Below are 24,678 nucleotides of genomic sequence, written 5' to 3'. Positions count from 1 at the left end.
AAGATGGACTTTGACGCTATTAATTTCGCTATTTTTATTTATAAGGATATTTTTAATTAATATACTTATAAGGGTAAATGCCGCTGTTGTAGTAATAATGGCTATATTGTTTATAATTATTTTGCTTCGGTTAATTATAGTTCTTAGGGTTTTTAATATAATAAGGGTAAGAAGAATAAGGGTAGGGGAAGAGGTAAGGGCTATTGTAATAGAAAGGAAGTTTGTATTGCTAAGGTTGTACCTACTACCGCCGTTGCTCTAATTGTAGTTGCCGCCGCCGTTGTAGCTAGTAATAAATATTATAATAAGTTGGAAAATATTTAATTTTTATATTTAATTACGTATAGAGGCCCTTTTTATTGTTATTGTAGAGATAAGTTTTAGATTTTTTAAAGTTAGAGGGTTTGGAGGAGGTTAGAATATAATTATTAAATAGTTCTACTTCCTTAAATTTAATACTTTTGTTTTTTTATATTATAATGAGATTGTATAAAAATTATTATATCGCTCTTATTAATTTTAATTATTCTACGTTTATTTTTATCGATTACTTTTTTATTATTAAATATAACCTCCTTCGCTTCCGCCTCTATTAAATAAAGAAGTTCGTTTTCGCTAATAGAATAATTAAAAGTATTATTTCTAAAGGGGTAATAGTTAAATTCTATATTAGGTACTATATTAAAATAGTTACCTTTTTAATTTACGATATTTTAAAGAACTATTTAATTATTTTAGGTTTCCTATAGATATAACGTTATAAATTAGAGATTAATTACGATTAATATAGAGTATATTTTATTAGTCCGGGATATAGAAGATACTATTTACTTATTAATTTTTTTAAAGATTAGTTGGTAGTACTGAAAGCCCTTACTAACTGAATTTTAATTGCGGTTATCCGTAGCGAGGCTGCCTTAGTCCCCTAGCTATTTTTAGAATATAATATAGTTAGAGAGGTATTAGTATTAATAATAGCGATAATTTTAAGGAATAGGGTTGCGAATTTTATTAGGGTTATATTAATACCGGTATATTTATTGCGAAATAGAGTTGTTAGCCCTATTTAAGTAGAATTACTACTATTACTATTGCTACTATTACCTTCTATAGTAGAGGAGGTTATTATAATATTACTTATTATTCGTATTAATTATTAAATTATTTTACCCCTTATTAAGGTATTAATAATTAGTAGGGCTGGATTTAAAGTCGGTATTACCGGTACGGTTACTTTCCTAATTAAAATTAAGAACCTAATATACTACGAACCCTATATCCGTCTTAAAGGCTAGTACGTTTCTATAGGTATAAAGCGCCTTTACGCTAATTGCTATTATAATTTTAATATAGATTCTTCTATTAAATTAAGTAATATTAGGGAATTTAACGCCGCTACTTTCAATTTTATTTACGAATCCTAATAATTGTAGTTATATGTTACGAATTATGTTGAGTTTGAGAGGTTGGTTATTGCAGCGGAAATTTAGAATATAAATTTAACTAAGGAAATAGTTATAGATATTATAATTAGTAATGGTTAATAGTATAAGGAAAGTTTCCCTCCCCTATTCTACCTTTTTATTAATAATTTAGTTAGTGCCTATTTATTTAAAGAATTTTGGGAGGCGGCGGTTCTAGTTAAGGTAATTTATTTAATTAGCGAATTCAATTAGGATGCACCTTTTTATAAGGAGATAATTTAGTATGTATATTTAATTAAAATTTTTAACGAAGATGTAAGGAAGTTCCTTAATAAAACTAATTACTTAATTAAAATAAAGGACGAAATTATTACTATTTTAAAGAAGATAGAGGGACGGTGTTATATTAATAAAGTAGCGGCCTTCTTCTTAATTTTAATTAAAGAGGTCCTACTTAACCGATTTTATAATTATAAAATTGAATTTCAATTAGGAGTAACCCCGCCTAATATAAAGCTATACTATATATTCTTAATTAAAATTAGTATTATTAAGAAATAGATTAATAATAATTTAAGAAAGAGCTTTATCCGCCTATTTTAATCGGCGGTTACTTCCCCTATTTTTTTAATAAAAAAGCCTAGCGGCGGCGTCCGTATTTACATTGATTATTATAGTATTAATAATATAATATTAAAGTTGTACTATCCGTTACTATTAATTAAGGAAATATTCGATATTATTTACTATATAAAGATTTTTACTAAATTAGATATTATTATAGCTTTTAATAGGATTTGTATAAAGGAAGGATATAAATAGTTTACTATATTTATGATCCGTTTCGGCCTTTATAAATCTATTGTTTATTTATTCGGCTTTTAAGGCACCCTAGGGACTTTCTAAAACTATATTAATAACGTCCTATATAATATCCTTAATATATATACGACTATATACTTCGATAACGTTTTAATTTATTTAAATAATAAGGAAAACTACGAGGATTATGTTAAGGAGGTCCTCTAGCGAATAATTCGAGCGGGACTTTAAATCGATATCGATAAATGCGAATTCTATATTATAAAAATGAAATATTTGGATCTAATTATTATATTAAGAGGATTTAAAATAGATCCCGATAAGGTTTCCGCTATTGTAATTTAAGAAATTCTAGAGACTAAGAGAATATTATAGTATTTCTTAGGCTTTATTAATTTCTACTAACAATTTATTAAATACTTTTCGATTATTACTAATCTATTATACGAATTAATAAAGAAGTTGGTTAATTGGTAATAGATTAATTAATATTAAAAATCCTTTAAGGCCCTCAAGAAGGCCTTTAATAGTAGCCTAATACTTCGAATTTACAATTGGTCTAAATAAACTATCGTCGAAATAAATACCTCGAATTAGGCTTACGGTAGTACTCTATTTTAATATAACAAGAAGGGAATTTTATACCTAATTACTTACTTTAATTAATAATATTCTTCGGCTAAATATAATTATAATATTTATAATAAGGAGTTGTTCGCTATTATTAAAGCCTTCGAAGAGTAGCGCCTTAAGTTGGAAAGTATTTAAAAACTGTTCGAAATCCTTACTAACTATAGAAGCTTAAAAACTTTTATAATTAATAAATAATTTACCCCCTATTATATATACTAATTTTAATTCCTTTCCTATTTTAATTTTATAATTAAATACCGCCCTAGATCTTTATAAATATATCCTAACGTATTAAATAAGAAGTTAAAGGACTTACTTAAGGACGATACTAATGAGAGGTTACTAATTAGAAATAAAGTTTTATTTAATTATAATATTTTTATTAATGGAGTATTCGTTTTAGAGGATAGAAATAAGGAGGTCGATATTGGTACTAAATGTATTTATAATTTAGAAGTACTAAATAAGAAGTTAACGGATAATTTAGTAGTGGAGGGCTATAAAAAATTAATAATATTTTAGAATATTATTATATACTTAATAGATTTTAATTATTGAACATAATTTAAAGAAGTTAAGGATTATATAAAACGGGTCCCCTTCGCTGAATATTATACGATTTAAAGATAAATATATTTCTGCGGCGCTATCCTCGTCGACCCTATTAATATAGAACTTTATTTTTCACTCCTCCGTTGTATTTACAATTCGCCGGCCGCTAGCTACCCGGGTTGCGAAAAGATATACTTACTATTATTGTAGTCCTTCTTTTAATTAAAAATATATATTATAATTCAGTTATACTATAAAACTTATTTAGTATATATTAAATTTAAACTATTATAATATGCCCCTTATAGTTTTTTAAAATTATTAGTAATATTATTTATACTATAGAAAGATATTTCAATCGATTACATTACCCCGCTCACGCCCTATCTACGCTACGGATAAGATTTTAAGTATATTACTATTATTATCGACCGGTTTATTAAAATGCGGTATTATATCCCTACTATAAGTTTAATAGTAGAAGAATTAGTAGAATACTTTATAAAGAAAGTCTATAATATTTACGGTCTACCGGACTCTATTATCTTTAATTATAATACTTAATTTATTTTATAATTTTAGAGAACTTTATTATTATAATTAAAAGTCGCCCTCAAACCCTCCTCTACTTTCTACCCTACTACTAATAATTAAACCGAATATATTAATACCGAAATAGAAAAATACCTTTACCTTTATATTAATTAAATATAGGACAATTAGGTAGATTAATTATTAATTATAGAATTCGCTAGGAATAATTTAGTTTTTAAAACTATTAATATCTCTCCCTTCTTTACTAATTACGGTTTCTACTTTCGTATAGGTATTAAACCGGCTAAATTATACCTACTAAAGATATTGGCGGTATAATAAATTGAATATTTTAAAATTAATAAATTAATTAATTAATTTAAATAAATTTTAAACTTTATTACAAATTAAGCCTAGTAAATATAATAGTACTACAAAAATAATACAAATATTTAATGAATTAATATATTAAAATATAAGAGGGGAAATAGGGTCTTACTTAATATTAAGAATTTTAATACTGGCCGTCCCTATACTAAATTTATACCCTTTTTTAAAGGATTATTCGAAATTATTAAAGTAGATAACTATTGAATTATATTTAAATTCCTAATTAATATAAAGTATAGCCCAACGTTCTACGTTAATAAAATTAAATTATAGGACGAGGAAGGTCTTTTAGGGTAGATAAATACGGAGGAATAGAATATTCGTATTAACTATAATCGAATTATAAAGAAGATTGATAATAGGGAGGACTTTGTAGAATATAAATTTGAAAGGATTGATAGATATTAGAGGAATAATAAGGGCCGTTAGGAATATTTTATTATTTAGGTACTTCTATATACGCCGTTATAGTAGCCGCGCGCCGATATATTTATAGCCCTTAATATTGTACGGGCCTTCTACGACGGATATTTAGAAGTACTATATTTACTAACTTAGGCGGTAGTAGAAAAAAAGCGGAAGGAGAAGGAGAAGGAAGAAGAGTGGGAGGCTCCAATTCTGCGGCGGAGGTTACAATAATACCTACTAGCGGCGGTAGTAAGGATTTTTCAAGAATGGACTGCTTATTTAATAGGGATTTCTATTATTTTATATAATATTAGTTAGCTATATAGCTTCTTTTAGTCCGGGGAAGTATTATAAAGTTAGCCTGTGTGCCTTATGTTTGGTGCTAGTGTATAGTAGTTTTTAAGATTGTTGTACGCTATTATTATTGCTAGTAAGCTGGTTGTTGCCGGTAGTTAATTGGTGGGAACGTTGCTTGCCGCGGGTCTGCTAGACTATTGTCGGCCGCCTTTATAAAGCCAGCCTTCCGGGCACTCGGCTACACACTTCTCTTCCTTTCTCCTTCGTACAATTACGTATAATTACAACTACTATCTACCCTTTGCCCGTAATATCAAGCTTCTTATTAGACTTATAGAAGGAGCCTTTATATAATACTTTATTTTATTAATAAATATTATAGTATTATTAATTATAGGCGGTCTATCGGATTTCGAATTCCTTTATTTTAGTTACTTCAATATCGCTTAATTATTTTAAATTATTAATTTCTTATTAGAATACCTCGGTATAATCTATTTATTTAATAGTATTTATATTTAAATTAAATTTTATAATATTAAATAAATTAATATAAATAGTAAATTTAGTATATATAAGGGTATTGAGTAACTACTCTTCTTCTTTAGTAATAGGGGTAAATAGAATACGCATTTAATTATTAAAGACGAATAGGGTTTAGCTTCGAAATTAAATACTATTGCTACGGTATTACGGGGAGTTGAGACCGTAGTCACTATTCTACCAAGTGACGGATTCGTCACTGACGGATTCGTCTCGAGAGAAGAATCCGGCAAGTGACGGATTCGTCAAAGGGATTGATGCGTGGCGGATTCGTCACTAAGTGACGGATTCGTTTTGAGGAACTACGGTCAATTGTAACCTAGATCTCGTATTAATGAACAGTGTCACTGAGTAAGAACTTCTAATTGTAGATAATGATTGATTGATCGAAGAGAGGAATCCGTTAGTAAGACGGATCCTTCTGCAACTATCTATACCTGCTCTGTACTGTGTCGGGCTGCGCCGAGCCGAATCCGGCTCAGTACAGCCCAGTATGCACAGACCCAGGGGAGGCGGATTCGTCCCCTAACAACTATCGTTAACAATAAAAGGAGTAGCTCCTCTATAAACGTTTTCCTTCTCGTCTTTAAAGTTCTATAGTTCTTATTTATATTATTTATATTAATTATACTCTTCGAGAGTTATATAATCGTTAGTAGATCTGTTATTGTAATTTACTATATAAATAGCGTAAAGGGGTTTATTACTATTAACAATAGCGGCGAACACTATAGTAAAATTGTAATTAATTTTAATATTATTAATATCCTAATTTTTATTCTTACTCTTACTAACCGAATTAGTAGTATAGGTAAGAACTGATTTCTATCTATTAGGTTAATAATTATTATTTTATTTATTATTACTATTTTAATAATTGTAAGTAAAGTATTTTGGTTTATTATATTTAAAATATTTCTTATCCTTACTAAATCCCCTAATAAATTTACACTAATTGTAATTATAATTATCGACCGCACCTATATTTATAGGCCCTACGTACGTACCGTACGCAATACTACAACTATAATTATTATAATTATTACCGCCGCATTAGTATTTATATCCAATATTAGTACAGGGACAGCTATCGCCCAATCCCTTTTTATATTTACACTTAAAGAGGCGGTTATTAATAATAATAGTTTTATTCATATATTTATTAAAGCTTCTAATCTTATAGTCGATTTTAATAAGTTCGTCCTTAATATTATTCTTTAAACCTTAATAAAATTAATATTTAAAGCCTTCGTTATTTTAATCGATACGGAATATAAATTATTTAAATTCAGCCGCGTAGGAAGCGGCTAATTTAATCTAACAAAATTCGTTCAACTTAATTTCAATTTAACGGACCTTATTAGCAAACTTAAAGATTTAATTAATAGCACTTTCGAAATAGTCAAAATTACTAAAAATCTAAATAGTTTCAGAATATATATTAGGCTAATTATAGCTAAAGTAATTAATTTAAGTAAGTTAGAACTATTTAAGTACCTTTCCTATTAAGAAAGAAGTAATATATAGGACTATTTAAACAGGGTTTTAAATATTAAAGAACTTCAAATTAATACGGACTTAGGTAAAGAAGCCTTAAAGGTCTTCCTTATAAGTGCTATCGAATTTAGGAGGTAAATTAAATTTAATTTTAGGGAGTAGAGGGTCGTTATATATAATATAGTCGGATAGGACCTTCACGCTTAATTTATTAATAATCTCTTAAAGTTCAACTATAGTAGTATTTTCGGTAATAGTAGGAATAAATTCGGTTAGCTTTTTACTATAAGTATTAAAGCAGTATATAGTATCCTGCTTAGTACGTAGTTCGGTAGCTATAACCTTACAACTATTATTATCTTTAATACTAATTATAAAATCCGCTCTAAAGCCGGGATTTCCAATTATAGTACCTAGGAGTCTAATTCTAACGGGTCCTCCGGTAGCGGGGTTATTAGTCGGATTTCTAGACATAGTGGTAGAAGGTTAAGGCGGTGAGGAAACTTATAGTTTATAGAAACTTTAAGTATAGTAGCAAATCCCAGAATACTAATATATAAATTAAGAAGCAAGCAACGTATAACGAACCGTTATAAGCATAAGAATATATCGCTAGGATAAAATAATAATAGTAGTAGCTAAAAGGTATTAATCGATTATAAAAGCTATTGCTTACTAAAGAGCCATAATAACGAAGGCCGGGAGGCCTTCTTATATACTAGCTTTCAGCCGGTCCCGTAGTCCCGTTATCTCGGGACTTCGGGTCCGACCCGTGGTCCCGTTATCTCGGGGCCCCGGGTCCCTTCTGATTGGTCAATCTATCTAAGCTCGTTGGTTGGATCGTAACATAGAGACCTTCACTCCCCTTATTTGGTATGGCCTTCTCCTCTCTATACTCTCTCCTCGTGCTCCCAGTCCAGTTAGCAACCAGCCAGCTGGTCCTCGCATTACTCACACAACCAGGTCATCATGTTCTTGAGAGGGAAGATGTTATCCTCATTTCCCGCGGAAGGAAGAGATCAGATTTCGTGTTACCTACGCCGCTGATGGCCAAAGCACATACCTCACCCAACATTCACCTGTCGAATCAATCCAGTTGATGCCAGCTCAACATTCGGCACTCTCCCTAATTGATGATCTTTGGGAAAATGTTCTGAATTTCTCGATTCACATCGATGTGTATTAAAATTGCAACAGGGATGTGTGCAAGAGTCTGTAAGGCAGGTGCCCTTCTACACTAGCAAACCCCTCCTTCCTTCATAAACATGCCTGCACCTCTTCTATCAAGATGCCCTGTCCTTCATCCGTTACTCCGGTAAACTCATCCAAAAGCCAACTCACAGTGGAAGTGCCTGCTCCAAAATACATCTGCGTTGATACCCTGTACTGACGCGCCGTTCCATTTCACCAACCGGAACAAACCCTTTCACCGCACACCTCTGACGATGGATCAACACATGTAATAAATCAACAAAGCATCATCGCAGAACTCAAATTCTCTGGAACCGTGACATTCTACATCCTTGAGAAACACCCTTGGACTTTCCGAAAACGGAACCTTATGTATAAGAGGTAAGACAGGTTCGTTCAGGATACATGACAGGAGGGAAATGTGTCAAAACTACCATTTAGGGTACAAGTGCATCTCAATCGCTCGAGACAAGGCGCGATCGACCGGGTTTCCCTCAAGCAATCCCTCGTACCTCGCACGGCCGCCGACGATGGACGACGGTACTCGAAGCTCAGACTCGTATGCTTGTTCCAACTTTTCCTTCGTGGACCGAATAGCCTTCGCTTCGTCAACAACTCCTTGAACCTCCTCCGGCGACATATTTTCGATCGAAACACGCCACCGATCGACGACTGTACGACTCGAGTCGTACATAGCCTGCGTGATCTGGGCGCGCTCCAGAAGTCTATCGAGCTCTGCCACTCTGGCCTGGCACACGTCGAAGATTCGCTGGATCTCGAGAACTGACCCGTTGACAAAGTCGCGCAACTTGGGGGGACCGCCGCGGGTGTGGTGGGTAGTGTTGAGCTCGGTACACCGCGCGTTCCAGATGCAGGCTTCCACATATTCCTCCAAGGTGAAATGCCTGTCTGATTCTTTCAAGCAGAAATAGAGACGGTCGAGGACCGGGGTGGGCGGTTTAACATCGCTGTCCTCCCAGCCTTTAAGAGCCTCCAACTCCCGCTCAATAAAGGGGACTTGGTGCTCAGTGTCCTGCAAGTCGAACCACGACCAACCCGTTTCCTTCTTTGCATCCTCTTTGCACTTCTTATCGTTGGCGCGCACCCCTTTGTTTGTCAAGGCTTTTCGGTACGCCTTCTTGCGTTCCTTCTTGTGGGCTTCTCTGGCTTTTTTCTCATGCTTTTCGTCAAAGGCCCGACGTAGAATCGATTCCGCGCGGATGCGCCAGGCACTGATACGTTTCGCCCTGACTTCCTGTTCCTTGTCCTCGATGTACATGTCGACTTCACAAAAGAGACAATCGACAAATGTAGAGGTAACGAGAGTGGTGTTCTGCATGTAAACAAACGATTCACGGTCCATTTTGCCAACCACGGTGTGAGCACACTCCAAGGCATCGACTAGTGTGGGCTCATATAGCTCGTCCGAGTTCTTGAGCAGGTTGATGAGTCGCTGACATTCATCGACAACGTCGCCCGCAGGCCTGAATCGCCAAGAGGGCCTCAAGCTTGTCTTCTTGGACATGGTTGTCGCTGTCATTGTTGTCGGAGTTATGTGGTGGTGTGTTTGGAGTTGGTAGGTGGAACGGGGTGTAGACCGTAGAGTGTACCTCTAGAGAAAGGAGGGAAGTCCGAGGCTGAAGTGTGTTATTGCTTCGTTGGTGTTCAAGTAGAGGGAGTGAGTAAAGAGAGAATGAGGCAAGAGAATGATGAGGTCGAGAGCGGATGTTGTCGTAATGTGGTGGCGTATTTGGGCTTGGTATGGGACGGGAATGTGTCTGAAGACTGAAGAGAAGAGGAGGAAGGAAAGTCTTGAGATTAAGGGTGGGCATTGAGGAATTTTTATAGGTCCCCTGGGGCTCTTTGAATACCGCATTGTCTCGGGGCATCCATCTTTACCTACAGGTTCCCAGGAACTCAGGCATGATGTATAAGCATACCTCTACTGCAACATTTATGCCCACCAAAATTTCTATGCAAGACCGTGATTCTCAGTCTCCTCACCCTCCAACTCCCTTGACAAAATGGGTAGGAAAGACATGGTACTAGAGACATCGAATTTACAGTGCTCCGGAGTGGCAACACAACTCCCCCGCTTATTTTGATGGGCATAAAATGTACAGAATTGGGCATATGTATGTGGTTTTATGCCTGATTTCCTGGGAACCTAAAGATGGATGCCCCGAGACAATGCGGTAGGTAGAGGTAAAGATGCTTTGGAGGGTCTTTACAGGCCAGTACAGGCATAAAGAAAATCCTCGATTTTCTAGTCATACATGAGGCACATGTAACACAAATGCGAGACTCCTGCAAAGACTCGGGCCATCCGTTCTCAACCACCAAGGAATCAGGCATATATGTAGTTTGAGGTAAGCATACTGCAACGATGATGCGGGCGAGAAGAGATAAGGCAATTGAGAAATTGTTGAATCTATAGTACTCCGGGGTGGGAATACGTCTCCCGAAATATTTTTTTGATGGCATACCTACGCATGTCTGTCTGCATGGGGTTACCTGCTACGTACCGCAAAGATTCGGGGGATAGCTTTTTAGGTTCCCAGGAGGTCAGACATAATCTGTAAGCATAGGTACTGTACGAATATGTGCTTTTTATGTTCGATGAAAACAAGAGTGGGGGAGATGTGTTGCTACCCCAAAGTACTGTAAATTCGATTTCCCTACTGCCCTGCCTTTTCCCACGTATTCTTTCGACGGTGTTGGAGTGTGGGGACAATTATAATCACCGTCTTGCATAGAAATTCGGTGGGCATAAATGTTGCTGTATGCTTACAGATTATGCCTGGTTTCCTGGGATCCTAAAACCCAGCGCCCCGAGTCTTTGCGGTACCTCTACCACTATGTTTGAATTCCCTGGAAGTTAAAAGCGGATATCTTGCCCGATTCTTTGCCGCATATGCATCACCGGATTTCCGAGTACTGTAACCAAACCCTACCGCGAGGCTTAATAACAGGGGCGAAAGAAATAATAAGCGGCACGCTGGACGATAGGACAATAGGATGTGGGCAAGACCTACAGCCAGGTCCAGTCCATGGGGGCTGGGCCGAGAAATACCAAGGGCACTACCTAGAGGTCGGCACAGTTTGAGACGCCATCAGTCTCTTGTAGGTAGCTACCAGATATGTCTGAAGTACAGATGGGCGATCGGAACAAACATTGTCATGGAATAACAACGGCCCAATTAGGCAAGGAAAAAGTTGAGAGACACGGATTGAAGTAGACACTCACTATTACAGCGGAATACATATTACCTATTCTTTGGACAGACGACAGGCCAAAATCCTCAACCCAGTCCTTCGAGCGAGGCATCACGGCAGTGAGCAGTAGGCGGGATGTGCAATACAAACAAATAACCGTACTCCATTAACATGCTTTTCCTGCCAAAAGTAATACAACCAACCGTACACCTGTATCATACACCACCGACCAACTCCCTTTATCCCCTTGCCATGTCCCAAAGACCATACCTACCCCCTTGACATCTACTAAACACCAACTCCTAACCCCTTCTTAGTCGGCGGCTTGGGCCCAATTCTCTCCTTCCCACCCATCCACCCCCTCAACACCTCGGGGATGACCACCGTGCCAGTCTCCTCGTCCCAGCCATTCTCCAACAACGCGGCCAGCACTCTCGGCACCGCCATGGCCGTCCCGTTCACCGTAAACGGATAACCGCCCTCAATCATCTTGCCATCCTCGCCCTTTAGCCTCGTCGCCAGCCTTCTAGCCTGATAATCAGTGCATATGCTCGCGCTCGTGACCTCGCCCCACCCTTCGTTGCGTTCCCTCCTGCTGGGGAAAAAGGCCTCAATGTCAATCTTGCGCGTGGCCGAAGCGCCGAGGTCGTGCGTGGGCATCTCTAGCACGCGGCAGTGCAGACCGAGGGAAGACAAGAGGTCGGTTTGCAAGTCGACGATCTCGTTGAACACGTCGGTCGCCGAGTCGAGAGAGGGGTACGTCCACCCAAAGAGCTCGACTTTGGTGAACTCGTGCACGCGATACAAGCCCTTGGTCTCGAGGCCGCGGGAGCCGGCTTCGGCACGGTAGCAGCGCGAGACGGCGACGTATTTCAGGGGAGAAAACTCGGAGATGTCGCCGGGGCAGAGAAGCATTTTGGAGGCGTGCATGCCCGCGAGCGGGATCTCTGAGGTGCCGGCCATGGAGAGCTCGGGCTTGCCGCGGGCGGCGTCGTCGGCAGATTGGGCGAGGGCATAGATCTGCGTTTCGCCGTTCTGGTCGCGCGGCTGGAAACCGCAGGCCGAGGCGATGTGCGAGTAGACCATGGAGGGCGGGCTGACTTGGCGCCAGCCGGAGCGCACGGCGAGGTCGAGGGCGTAGGCGATGAGTGCTTGCTCGAGCTGGGCAGCTTCGTCAAGGAGGAAGTACCAACCCCAGCCGGAGGTGGTACCGGCGGAGGCGAAGTCGAGAAGACCCAGCTCGTTGCCAATGTGAACGTGGGAACGCCAGACGCGGTCGGAGGCCGAAGGGACGGGTTCGGGGTGTTCGTTGATCAAGGACAGAAGTTTGGGTTCGGGGCCCCGGGGGGATTCTTCCGAGGTGAGGTTGGGGATGGCCAGGGCGAGGGACTCGATCTCGGATAGAATACGTGTTTCTTCGGCTTCGATGGTCGAGAGGAGGGACTTGAGCTTGCGGGCTTCGGCAATGAGTTCGTCCCTCGTCAGGAACTTGGTGCCCGCGGCGATGGTGTCGGCATTTTCGTCGCGGATGGAACCGGGGTCGGTGAGCTGGCGGCGCAGGATATTGGAGCGTTCACGCAGAGAGCGAGCCTCACGCTGCTTCGCTTGCCATTGGGCGTGGAGGTCGTTGATGCGTTGTGGGTAGGAGGCTTGTTGGTGATAGTTGCGGTCGATGCAGTTTTGGGCGTAGAGGTCTGGGTTTTGGCGGATGTGCTTGATATCGACGACGGGCTTGGGGGCTATGCTTGGTCGAGAAGCAGCAGCTGGGGAGTCTGAGGATTGTTGTTGTTGTTGCTGTTGAAGGAAGCGGGAGCTGTTATGGAGGGAAGCGATGCGCGGTGTTTGTATAGAGGTAGTAGTAGTAGGTCGACGGAAGACGGGGCGTGTCCGGGTGAGGCATTGAAGACAGGTGTAGGGCCGCATGGCCAGTCGCGACAGTCTCATGGTGGGTGGGCGATTGACGTTGTTGATGTGAATGTTATAAGGTATTAATTAGATACGAGTCTACGGACTGACTCCCGCTCTCCTAGCAGCTGAGCTCTGGAGGAGTGGTGGTTGACGAGACAACGGTCGTTATCGAGGTTATTGTGACACCTTATCGCGGGGAAAATTAAGTGGAGAGAACAGGACGGGTGGGAGCTATGACCAACAGCGAGCTTTCATCATTCCCGTCCATGCATTGAATTGGAGTGTGCGACTGTAACGGTTGCAGTTACGGTAACAGTACGTGTAACAGTGACAAAACAGCATGTCGAGGCCTTGATTGAACGTTATGGATTGTAATCCGGTTAGTCGTCGTCAGCCGCGGCAAATGGTCCGTGCTTCTCCCGTCCATTGACTCAAGCGAACTGGATTGGACCACTTTCACGATGGCTACTCTGACGTCATGTTCAATATTGTCGACCTCAATAGTCTCGTTGGTGGTGCACACTACAGTAGGTAGTCTACTATGTATTAGTGCCGTTCTTCAGCCTCAACACGGCACGGCACGGGACGGCAGAATGCGGGCGGTTTCCAACGACGGACAACCTTTTGAATGCCATCACCTCAGCAAGCAATTGTACCTGCATACATACACTACACACAATACGTACAGTACACTACTCTCAGCTATATCAGAAACACCATTATGATTCACGCCAAGACGGCGAGGATGCATCAAATCTAGATCTCTCACCCCGTCTCAGCTTTGCTGCCAGATCCCAGAGAGATGGCCAAGCACGCGCCTCCATCTGCCTCCACACCAGGGGTCTTCCCTTCCCCAGCCAAGGCAAACCCTCCGAGATTAGCCAATTCTCTCCCAAACCGAAAACCGAACTCTGTTCCGACGCCGCTCTCTTTTGATCTCTCAAACGCGACAGTCGCGGCGTGGATCACGACACACTATCGACAAAAACATTGTTCGCATGATCCACCCGGTGAGAGATGGAGTGGCAAAGTGGTCGTTGGCATCAGATCGAAATCTCGGATGCAGAAAAACCATCGGCTTTATTGACAGACTAACGCACCTACGTCCCCAACGGTGGGCTCTTGGGGCTCCGTGGGACGGCAGAGACGGGATTCCGGCATGGGCTGTGACGTAGTCCATTGTAGGACATAGCACACCATGCACACACTCGAGACACACTTCACGGTTACTATTGAGTTCAGCTGGTGGACTTGAGAGGATGCCGAGTGTTGATCGCAATTCCAGCTGGCGGCTGTCGGTAGTGTCATGGAAGGGCTGGTTGCTTGTACTGTGCAGTATGCTACATACAGTAAATGACTGAGTATTAAATCGAAGAAGCGTTGGTTGAGTGTGTTGACTATTCACCGTTCTCGGTTGAACATCTTGTTGTTGACATGACAGAGGACAAGACACATGTTGTGTATCCATTCGTGGTCAGAGATGGAGTGATGTCAGGGACTCGGGTCGGACTGCACAAGCCAAGTTGGAGTGCATACTGTACCTACATGACACAGGATGAACGAACTGCATATTCCCGGTATGCACACTAGAGGTACTGTCAGTACCATTTCAACCCGACTTCATTGTAGTAGTGTGGTGGTTCGGGAACCTGACGAGACACACGACACCACACGACTCCCACCACAGAAGGCAAAGGAATGTCAGCAGAAGACACTGGCATGCCACAACGAAGTCAACTGAAAAGAAAGAAGAAGAAAAAAAGGCAGGCTGATGGAGGTGTGGACCTCAAGCAGCCACATAAAGAGAGTACTGACCAATCACACACACCGGGCCTGACAAATCGGGGTCCATCTGTTATGTGAAACAGGGAACGGATGTCGCTAACCGGCCTGAGGCGTTCAGTGGCTGAACCTGGGGGAAAAGATCCACAGGAGACTGCTGCACCCCTGGATTAAGATGGAGGCCGGGCTAATCCCAAAACGAATGGCCAGAGGGCCCCACCGTTGTCAGAAATGCAAACCGCAAAAAGGCAAACTGAAACTGGAAACAACGAGAAACATGCGATCCGGGAAGGCACATCCAATTCACACACTGACACGGTACTGACTGTACAGAGCAATGCCTTCCGGCAGTATCAGTCCTACTACTAAGCCCTACAAGGACCAACAAGTAGGATGGGTGTTGTATTCTACTTATTGTGAGGAACAGAAGGGCAGCTTCACTCTTCAACACGAAAATGGCTAGGTCAGGATCCGAAAGCCAAGCCATCAACAAGATCCAATACGATGTATTCATTTTGATAATGCCTACACAGTACACTACTGTATAGTAGAGAAGCCAGTAAGTATGGGATAGTAGTAGTACCAAGTGACGGCCGGGACTGATACGATACAGTACTTGCACAGTTACGATACTGTACCGTCAAAGAACGAAGGGAACTGAGGAAGAAAAAAAAAAAAAAAACTTTTGAAGGTGAACAACAATAAGTCCCTTGAATTCCTCCCACTTCTCGCTCTCACCTTCAATCCTCTTCGCTTTTCTTTTCTCCTTTCCTTGACAATCATCTTTGTGTTCACCCTCTCATCATTCATCAATAACCTGGGAATACCACATCCAATCGCGTTCATTACTCTCCACATTCGTTCCCTCGGCGCTGCTACCGTTGCGTTGCCGCATCACCAGCCAACCACAGTCTTTGTCTCGCTCTCCCTCCGTCTCTTTGATGTTGATCACCATCCTTCAAGTTCAAATTTAGAAGAGAAAAAGCTTCGATAAACTCCGGCCATCTGCTCCACTTCACCGACTCTCGTTCGCCAAGGCCGCCCGTCCAGGTCCTGAGATCACCGCCGCGGCCTGTTTCCCCACACATTCCACCAAACCATCGACGGCGACCTGGACCCACCCCTCTGACGTCCGCGTCCAACTACCTCTACTAGTACCTCTTCAGCTATGTCCTTAAGAAGTACGAAGTCGCCAACCGGGCATCGGGGATTCCACCATATCCCTTCCAACACTGACTCCGACGTTGAAATGGATCAACTCAATGATATCCCACTACGACCCATCCGTACCAACGCATCTACTGCCTCGAGGTCCTCCAACGGTGGTGGTGTTCGAAAGGCTGACCAGACTCTCTCCAACACCCTGGGCGGCGCCGTCGACTCATCGTCGTCCCCCACCGAGAAGCATGGCCTCTTTCACAAACCCAGCAAGGCCAGCCACCGCCAGGCCGGGCCTTCTGGACGGCGCCGTGTGCGAGATCTGAGCCGGCCGGGCACCAATATGAGTGAGGATCACAAGCTGAACGCGCTGGGTCGCTTCTATCGCAAGGTTGTCAGCTTTCCCTTCGTCACCCGCTACCTCATCTACATTATCCCCATCGCCTTCCTGTTCGCTATCCCCCTCTTTGTGCTGCCCTTTACGGGCAACGTGGATAACATCCAGCTCGGCACCAGCGACAGCGACAAGGAAAACTACACTCTCTTTTGGCTCTTTCTCTGGATCGAAATCTCGTGGCTGTCGCTCTGGACCGCCAAGCTCGTCGCCCACGTTCTCCCTCACATCTTCATGTTTCTCTGCGGTGTCGTCAGCGCTGGAACCCGCAAGTACGCCAACGTGCTGGCCGCTCTCGAGATCAATTTGTCCTTGTTTCTCTGGCTACTGGCCTCGTGGCTCGTGTTCAAGTTCCGCTTTACAGACGACAGCATCGAATGGGTCCACACCATCAAGCGCATCCTGCTATCCCTCTTCATCTCGTTTGGCGTTTTGCTGGGAGAAAAGGCCATTGTTCAGCTTATCAGCATTTCGTACCACCAACGCTCCTTTCACAACCGCATCCAGGACTCCAAGCGCGACATCTACCTCCTGGGTCTCCTCTACGACGCTTCGAGGACTCTCTTCCCCATGTACTGCCCCGAGTTTGCCGACGAGGACTATGTCATCAGCGATAGTATCAACGCCCTCCTCATGCGCGACCGGGCCGAGAAGATGCGCCCCGGAGGCACCAGCACCCCCATGCGTATTGTCGGCGACGTCCACCGCATCGGCGACAAGATCACCTCGGTGTTCGGCAACATTGCCTCCGAGATCACCGGCAAGAACGTCTTCAACCCCACGTCCGCGCACTCCATCGTCATTGAAGCGCTCGAAAAAGTCCGCAGCTCCGAGGCCATGGCCCGTCGTATCTGGATGTCCTTCGCGGCCGAAGGCGAGGAGGCCCTTTTGCTGGACGACATCATCGAAGTTCTGGGCCCCCACCACCGCGAAGAGGCCGAGGAGTGCTTTAACGCTATCGATGCCGACCAAAACGGTGACATTAGTCTCGACGAGATGATCCGCAAGGTTGTTGATATCGGTAAGGAGAGGAAGGCAATCGCTCACAGCATGAAGGACATCAGTCAAGCCTTGACGGTGTTTGATAAGGTCTTGCTGTTTGTGGTGCTGATCATTGTGATCATTATCTTCTTGGTTGTCTTCCAGAGCAGCTTTGTGACAACTCTGGCCACGGCTGGCACCACGCTTTTGTCGTTGTCCTTCGTTTTCGCCGTTACCACGCAGGAGTTCCTCGGTTCTTGCATCTTCCTGTTCGTCAAGCATCCGTATGATGTTGGCGATCGTGTTGATATCAAGGGTCCCGATGCTGAGCAGCTCATTGTTGAGAAGATCTCTCTCCTTTACACGGTCTTCACCCGTATTGACAAGATGCAAGTTGTTCAGGTATGTTTCCTATCCCTTTCACACCTCTTCTTAACCCTCCTGTCCATATGCTAACGGCCATGTAGGTTCCCAACATCCAACTCAACAACCTCTGGATCGAAAACGTCACGCGATCCAAGGCCATGAAAGAAACCGTCGACGTCGCCGTATCATATGATACCTCATTCGAAGATATTGAGCTTCTCCGCCTCGAACTCGAAAAGTTTGTCCGCTCGCCCGATAATAGCCGTGACTTCCAGCCCGACATCAACATTATGATCAACGACGTTGGCAACTTGGATAAGACGACGCTTAAGATTCAAATCAAGCACAAGTCCAACTGGCACAACGAGGCTGTGCGTTGCACCCGTCGCTCCAAATTCATGTGCGCTTTGGCCTTGGCCCTCAAGGCGGTCCCCATCAACGGCCCCGGCGGTGGTGGTGAGGCGTTGGGCGGTCCTAACAACCCGACTTACTCTGTTGCTGTAACCGATGATTTCGCTGCGACGGCTAGAGAAAAGGCGGACAAGGATAAGGCGGCGGCCAAAATGGTTAACAAACTACGCCAGCAGGAGGATGATGACATTTCTGGCAGCGGCAAAACAGGAAGCAGCAAGATGGAAGCCGAGCAACAAGCAGTCGCCAACATCAACGCCTCCGATCCCGTCGCCGAGGCGCTAGATGAATGGGGCTACGACAGGGCCACCCTGCGCTCGCGTGACGCTTCCCCCGTCGGCCGCGCCGGTGACGATGCCGCCTCTTCCATCGCCCGCCGGAACTACTTGTCGGTCCGTGAGTCTCAGCGCGGACGCAGAAAACCAGGCGAGGGACTGCCGTCCGGGAATAGGTCCCTGAGCGTGCACGTCACTCGTCCCTCTGTCGGCAGTGGCATCGGCAGTGGCTTCGGCAGCATTCGTAGCCCGAACACTGGCCGCCGCTCCAACCTTTCCTTTGACGTAGAGAGAGGCGAAGCCGGAATCAGCCCCGGTACCTACAGCTACGGCCAGGGATATGCTGGGCAAGGACAGCCAGGGCCGAGTGTGTCGCAATACGCCGGGGCAGCTTATGGCGCGCAACAGAATCAACAACCGATGAGTCCTAGCTCGCCCATCACCAGTGGTGGATTGTACGCGGGACAGTCGACTTTGTCTCCTCTTTCACAGCAGCCACAGACTCCTCAGCCAGTTTACACCGCCCCTGGAGCAACTGCCACGACGGTTCCACCACCGCAGACCTTGCCCGCTCCGTCGCCTATGACGCTCAGCCCAACCCCCCACACCCGGTCCAAGCGGGACAAACGGGACAAACGGGACAGGAGGACCGGTGGGAGCAAGGCCGAGGGGGGCGAGTATGTCTAACCCGACAGCGGGAGTGAACAGACCTACGACAACTACTGCTCCTCCGCAAGGACAGACACAGCAGATTCAGCAGGGACAACCACCGCAAGCCCAACTCCCAGGGAACTTACCCCAGCAAGCCGCGGCCGCAGTGACGGGCTCCGACTTGACTCAAACCCAAACCTCTCACAACCAGGAACACAGATAGAATCAGAAGCACCGCCCTGGTAGTACCGACCCTGCTGCCCCTGCCCATTCGGCTCTCCAGGCTCCTCCTGCTCCCGTGGTTCTCCCGATTGGTTAGGGACCCTCGTTACCAGAGAGACCAAAGCCGGCGTCGAGGATGAGATCAGCGACTCATCCTTCCAATTGGCCACGAATACGAAGTCAGAGGGATGAGGAAAGGAGTCAGGGTAGTCGTAGTAGGAGTGGAAGTTTCTGGAGCAGGAAGGAGGAGAATCGGTGGGAAAATTTGCGATTTTGAGATCTTTCTTTTTCTTGTAGATTTTATAGCTTATGGGGATGGATATTTGATGTACGATAAAGACGATATTGGGATGGATGGATACTATTGATACCTAGGTAATCTGATACGGGTACTGATTGGGAATGGAACTGGGGCTGGAATTGGGACTGAAAAAGGACAAGACAAGAAATGGAGAAGGCAAACTAGAAGAAGAAGAAGACATAATGCAAGTGAGGCACTGAAGGAATGTCAAATGCTCTGAATGATAGAAAGGCCTGGTTGTGTTGTGGCGGAGCCGAGATGGAGAGGATGATGTTAGATGAGCATACCTTGACCCGTTAGCATATGAAGTATGACTCTCGAAACAGATTAGAACAACCCACCGTGCACGCACCACCCCTTTACCCATACTATTCTGCTGTGTGAACCCAGTATAAATTTCCTGGACCCAGTCTGCCTGTCCCCATGGGCAGTACACTAGACACTCCTCGATATCTTACCCAAAACCAACACGCACTTCCCCACAACTCATTATTACGAGGTCCCGACCCTCTAGAATGAATTTAATTGGGAGATAGTCCGTCGTGACAAACAAGGTTGGGAAAGCAAGGAAGGGAATAAGGGAGGAAATGGAGGTTGGGGATGGACATAGCTTTCGGCTGAGTCCTTGCCTGGTACGTCTACCTTAGGAGTTCAAGTTGGTCTTGATTCTGATGGCACCATGTGTTCACAACCAGTGACAACTGGACCGATCAGGTCTTTGGGTTTTCTATCCCATTAATCTGCCGCATGGGCATTAGGTACCTCTAGGCTACATTTCAGACTGGAACCCGAGTGCACTAAGCCTCCTGATCAAAATCATAACTATTTCCAAACCCCCTATTCAGATACCTCCCCAACACCTCCTCCCTCCCGACCCAATCCACCGGCACCTCCAACCCCAGATCCTCCCGCTCCAGCACGGGCCTCACATCCTCCCCCAATTCCAACCTCATCCGATTCCGGTACCACGGCGCAAAATGGATCATGGCCAGCATGATCCGCACCTCCCCGGAAGTCCGGTTCGGCATCCCCGCATGCCACAGCCGCAGGTCCCGCACCACGATACTCCCCTTCCTCACCGTCGGCTGGCACGGCGCGCGCACCGCCGCCCGCCGCGCCAGAAGCTCCGGGCGGATGCGCCCGCTGGCACGCTCGCCGTGGGCACCCTCCTGCGCTGCGTGGCCACTGCTATCCTCTCCGGCGAGGTTGTGCGTGCCTAGCCAGAGCTCGGTGGATCCGTTGTCAGGCGTCATGGTGATGAGGGGCACGTTGATGACGAGCGCAAAGGGGTGCGCCGGGTGGGCGAAGTCGGCGTCTGAGTGGACGGGTTGGCGCTGGGGGTCCGCGCCGGGGAGCGGTGGCATGGCAGCGTTGGCGGAGCAGAAAGTCCATTTGGGGCGTGGGCCGAGGACGTGGGAGGTTATCTGGGTTGCGATGGGGTCTAGGGAGAGGAGTTAGATGTAGAGGTACATGTGGAATGGTGAAGGACGTGAACCTACTGGCGAAAACCGAGGTGGAAAAGTACTCGGCTACCGGAGGGGCGTCTTGTTGGAGATTCCCCTGGTTGTAGTTGAAGGGGCCGTCTTTGCCGCGAGCCTGCAGGGTGCGGGCATCTTGAACCATCTTGCGGTTCAGGTGGTCTAGGTCATTCAGAGGAACGGCATCCTCAACGACGACTAGGCCATCGCGGTGCATGTGGCGAACGGCTGCCTCGAGGTTACGAGGGCTGAGCTGCCGCTGCTGCTGTTCGGCGAGAGAGGGCTTGATGACGTGGGGAAGATTCAGGGGCCCTGACGTGGTTGTCGCAAAGGACCTGCATCTTCGGGTCCTTGAAGCCAAGCACAGCAGCCGTCGAGGAGCAAGCATGTTGAAGATGTTGAGATGGGTCCTGTCGTTTTCGATAGCAGTGTACCTAATAAGTCAAGACCACCACTGGGACAGCTCACAGCTTGCAGCACGTGGCCCAACGAGTTCTCTTATACTTCATTCCCGGGTGGTCAATTCGTTGAAATCCGATCTCGGGATAAATTGCCGGTTCACATCCCTCTACCACCCAATTCAGGACTCCTGTAGCGCTGTGCAAGATATTAGTGGAGGAACTGTCGCTGCTGATTGGGCTCCGAGCCGCCAAACCGGAGCTCGGGATTAACAGGCCCTTTGGGGTCGTACTTTTTGGGGGATCATGCAGCCTGGTTCGCCAACTGGCCTCCAACTCCGCGATCATCCTTTGTACAGGCGTTTTCACAATCAATGTGTGTGTTTCGTTAATTATGGAGACCTGACGATAGCATGAATATGTCAATTCAGAGACAGATAATGCATTTCTAGCTCGACGAAAGGTGTTTAATGGTGTATCATATGTGTATAGGCTCTTCCTGGACTCATTCTTTTTCTTCGTCCAGAGAGAGAAAATAGGTACCTAGGGACATATCGGGCATGATCGATGTATGCTTTCCCCATGGCCTTGCTTCATTAACCTAGGCATCGGAAGACGCTAGGTAGGCATGCATCTCTCATGACCCCCATATTATCCTGCTCCTGCCTCTGTCTCTCTCTCTCTTCTTCGATCTCCCTCAGAAGTCCTTCAGCTCTCTCAGCCCTTCTTTCTATTTCCTTCTTCTCTGTTTCGGCCTTCTCGGCCTTCTCCTCAGCCTCCTGAACCATCTTCGCATCATCCTCCGCCCTTTTTTTCCAAATCTTTGGTCACCCGGGCCAGCCTCTCTTCAGCCTTCTTGGCCCTTTGTATCCACGTCTCCTTCTCAAACTTCTCCTTCTCCCTTTTGTAATGAACAAGATCGAATACAGCAGTTGTGCCCATCACTGCTTGATATATCAACGTGGTAATTCCTGTTTATAGAGCCATGGTTCCCCTGATTTGTTGTTGTTGTTGTTGTTGTAGTAGTTGTTGTTGTTGTAGTAGTTGTTGGTGTCGTGGTTGTAAGATGCAAGTGGGTTACGACAGGTGGCGATGCATGAAACAGTTGATTTGGTGATTGATGGTCGCGCGTGCTCGTTACGGCGGTGAAGGTGGGCTTTATTGCCGTACGGGCGCAGGTTACGCTTCGTTGGGAGGCATTGATTGTCGTGGATGAAGGAAAAGAGCCTTTTCTCGCTTGGTATGTCGTTTGTGGTAGACTGGTAGTACCAAGTCGGATGTTTTCTGTGGCGTTCCTTGTGAGTGAATGTGGTGCTAGAGGAAGTATGGAAGAGAGTACCTGACAATTGACTTGGCCAAACCGGACTTCTGGGGGGGGGGGGGGGGGTTCAATCCATGTTGATGAGCATGTCGCTCCTGGGTGATGAGTCCCTGGGGAAGTGGTTTGACGAGCGAGAGGGAATGGTAATGGAGGAAGAGGAAGAATAAGATTGGTTCAGAGAATGAGATGGGGGCGTCCTTTTGCGTTCTTGACCCTGAGAAGAATAAACAAGGGTGTTGCCTCCAATTCGCCGAGGTAATGCGATTTGTTCATTGACTCTTTCCGTAGATTTGTTCCCATTGTCGGAACAACAACCTGCAAGTTTCTCGTGCAGACGACTGCAGACTGGACCGACTCGGAGTGGAAAGCGGGAGTGAAGTTCCCCTCTTGCATGTGCTCATCAGAAAACTGAGCGGTGCCGGAGGTCTGGTAAGTAGGTATTCTTCCGTACACGTTACGTCATGGTACGGTAGAGGTAGGTAGAGGTATTTCAATGGGAAGCGTACCTGCCTGCCACCTTCCCCAGGCGGGCAGTTCCCCTCCCCAAGTATCCCCGCCTCCGACTTCTCCGGTCTTGCCTTTTTCCTACTTTCAGCCAAGAATCACCACCATGCTATTCCAGAAAGCGTCCACATGTGAATCCAAGGGCGCCGGGGACGAGCCTGGAGAGAGTCCACTTCAAGAGCCATCACCACCACCCCCGTACAAAGCCGTCACTACAGCCGCCGTCATTCCTTCTTCTCTCGGGCGGCCTGCCGACGCCCTTTTTCGGAAGGCCACCTTCGACCGAACCAAGCTCGTTCTCACCCATAAAGGCAGATACGTTCTCTGGGTCTATTACGTCCTGTTAGAAGAAGCGCTTGATTCCGTCAAGATTTCATTCAAGTTCAGATGCGCTCAGCTTCCGCGACATGGCGCAGAGGGCACGCCAGCCGCTAACCGCGCCATGGTCAACGCAGCCGGCAACTACGCATTTCTGCTGGCTTTACTACACGTCAGCAAACAGTATAACATTTCCAAGGGGCGCCTGTCGTTGCCGGTCAACGAGGCGGTGCACGCCCTACGTGAGCATGTGAAAGGCGAAATGGTGAAGGATTTGATGCAGGGTGATAGATATCAAGAACAAAGACACGTGATGCAACAGCTGGTGGACAGGGTGGAGGATCACTTCGTTCAGGCTGCGGCATATGCAATCGACGATCGATACGATACTCGGGGAACGAAAAGGGTACGAGACAGCGTCAACACTGGTGAGATGGACGTGTGGAAGGTGCAGGAGTGCTGGCACTTATTCAAGAGTGTACTTGTTGAGAACTGCGGCGACCTGCTCCCGCCTCCTGGCTTCGACAAATATGGGGGCAATTCCCAGACTGCGTTACGACGACTCAGTCTGTCAAAAGGTACCTTCTACCACTCCATGGCTTTATCATTTTGGGAAGGTGTTCGAAATGTACTGTAGTCGTAGTCATCAGAGTCTGATTTTGTAAAGTACGAGTACATCAGCTGCCTTTCCATTCTCTCCCTT

At 45.1% G+C, this 24,678-nt stretch overlaps 6 protein-coding genes across 6 annotated transcripts; 2 read left to right on the top strand and 4 right to left on the bottom strand.

Annotated features, from left to right (window-relative positions):
• Positions 1-8,721: 8,721 nt before the first annotated feature.
• NCU09593 (hypothetical protein) lies at positions 8,722-9,816 on the bottom strand (the record flags this gene model as incomplete). Its single annotated transcript, XM_958078.1, has 1 exon — positions 8,722-9,816. The coding sequence occupies one exon, from the start codon at positions 9,814-9,816 to the stop codon at positions 8,722-8,724; it is 1,095 nt and encodes a 364-aa protein (XP_963171.1).
• Positions 9,817-11,517: 1,701 nt separating this feature from the next.
• NCU09594 (seryl-tRNA synthetase) lies at positions 11,518-13,611 on the bottom strand. Its single transcript, XM_958079.3, has one exon. It carries the CDS (start codon positions 13,449-13,451, stop codon positions 11,796-11,798), a length of 1,656 nt encoding a protein of 551 aa, XP_963172.2. The 5' UTR covers positions 13,452-13,611; the 3' UTR covers positions 11,518-11,795.
• A 403-nt stretch (positions 13,612-14,014) lies between these two features.
• Positions 14,015-15,024, bottom strand: NCU16500 (hypothetical protein). The gene has a single exon (XM_011395362.1). The coding sequence runs from the start codon at positions 14,881-14,883 to the stop codon at positions 14,356-14,358; it is 528 nt and encodes a 175-aa protein (XP_011393664.1). The 5' UTR covers positions 14,884-15,024; the 3' UTR covers positions 14,015-14,355.
• A 904-nt stretch (positions 15,025-15,928) lies between these two features.
• Positions 15,929-20,304, top strand: stk-55 (serine/threonine protein kinase-55). The gene is made up of 2 exons (XM_958080.3): positions 15,929-18,132; positions 18,198-20,304. Exons 1-2 carry the CDS (start codon positions 16,366-16,368, stop codon positions 19,467-19,469), a joined length of 3,039 nt encoding a protein of 1,012 aa, XP_963173.3. The 5' UTR covers positions 15,929-16,365; the 3' UTR covers positions 19,470-20,304.
• Positions 20,305-20,617: 313 nt separating this feature from the next.
• NCU09596 (phytanoyl-CoA dioxygenase) lies at positions 20,618-21,990 on the bottom strand. The gene is made up of 2 exons (XM_958081.2): positions 21,456-21,990; positions 20,618-21,397 (listed from the first exon to the last, which is right to left on the bottom strand). The coding sequence occupies exons 1-2, from the start codon at positions 21,820-21,822 to the stop codon at positions 20,754-20,756; spliced, it is 1,011 nt and encodes a 336-aa protein (XP_963174.1). The 5' UTR covers positions 21,823-21,990; the 3' UTR covers positions 20,618-20,753.
• Positions 21,991-23,706: 1,716 nt separating this feature from the next.
• Positions 23,707-24,670, top strand: NCU09597 (hypothetical protein). Its single transcript, XM_958082.2, has one exon. The coding sequence runs from the start codon at positions 23,764-23,766 to the stop codon at positions 24,610-24,612; it is 849 nt and encodes a 282-aa protein (XP_963175.2). The 5' UTR covers positions 23,707-23,763; the 3' UTR covers positions 24,613-24,670.
• Positions 24,671-24,678: the final 8 nt, after the last annotated feature.

This window comes from Neurospora crassa, linkage group II (assembly GCF_000182925.2).
Source record: "Neurospora crassa OR74A linkage group II, whole genome shotgun sequence".
NCBI lineage: Eukaryota > Fungi > Ascomycota > Sordariomycetes > Sordariales > Sordariaceae > Neurospora > Neurospora crassa.
The sequence above is the reverse complement of the archived record's forward strand: the minus strand, read 5'-3'. Positions and strand labels throughout refer to the sequence as shown.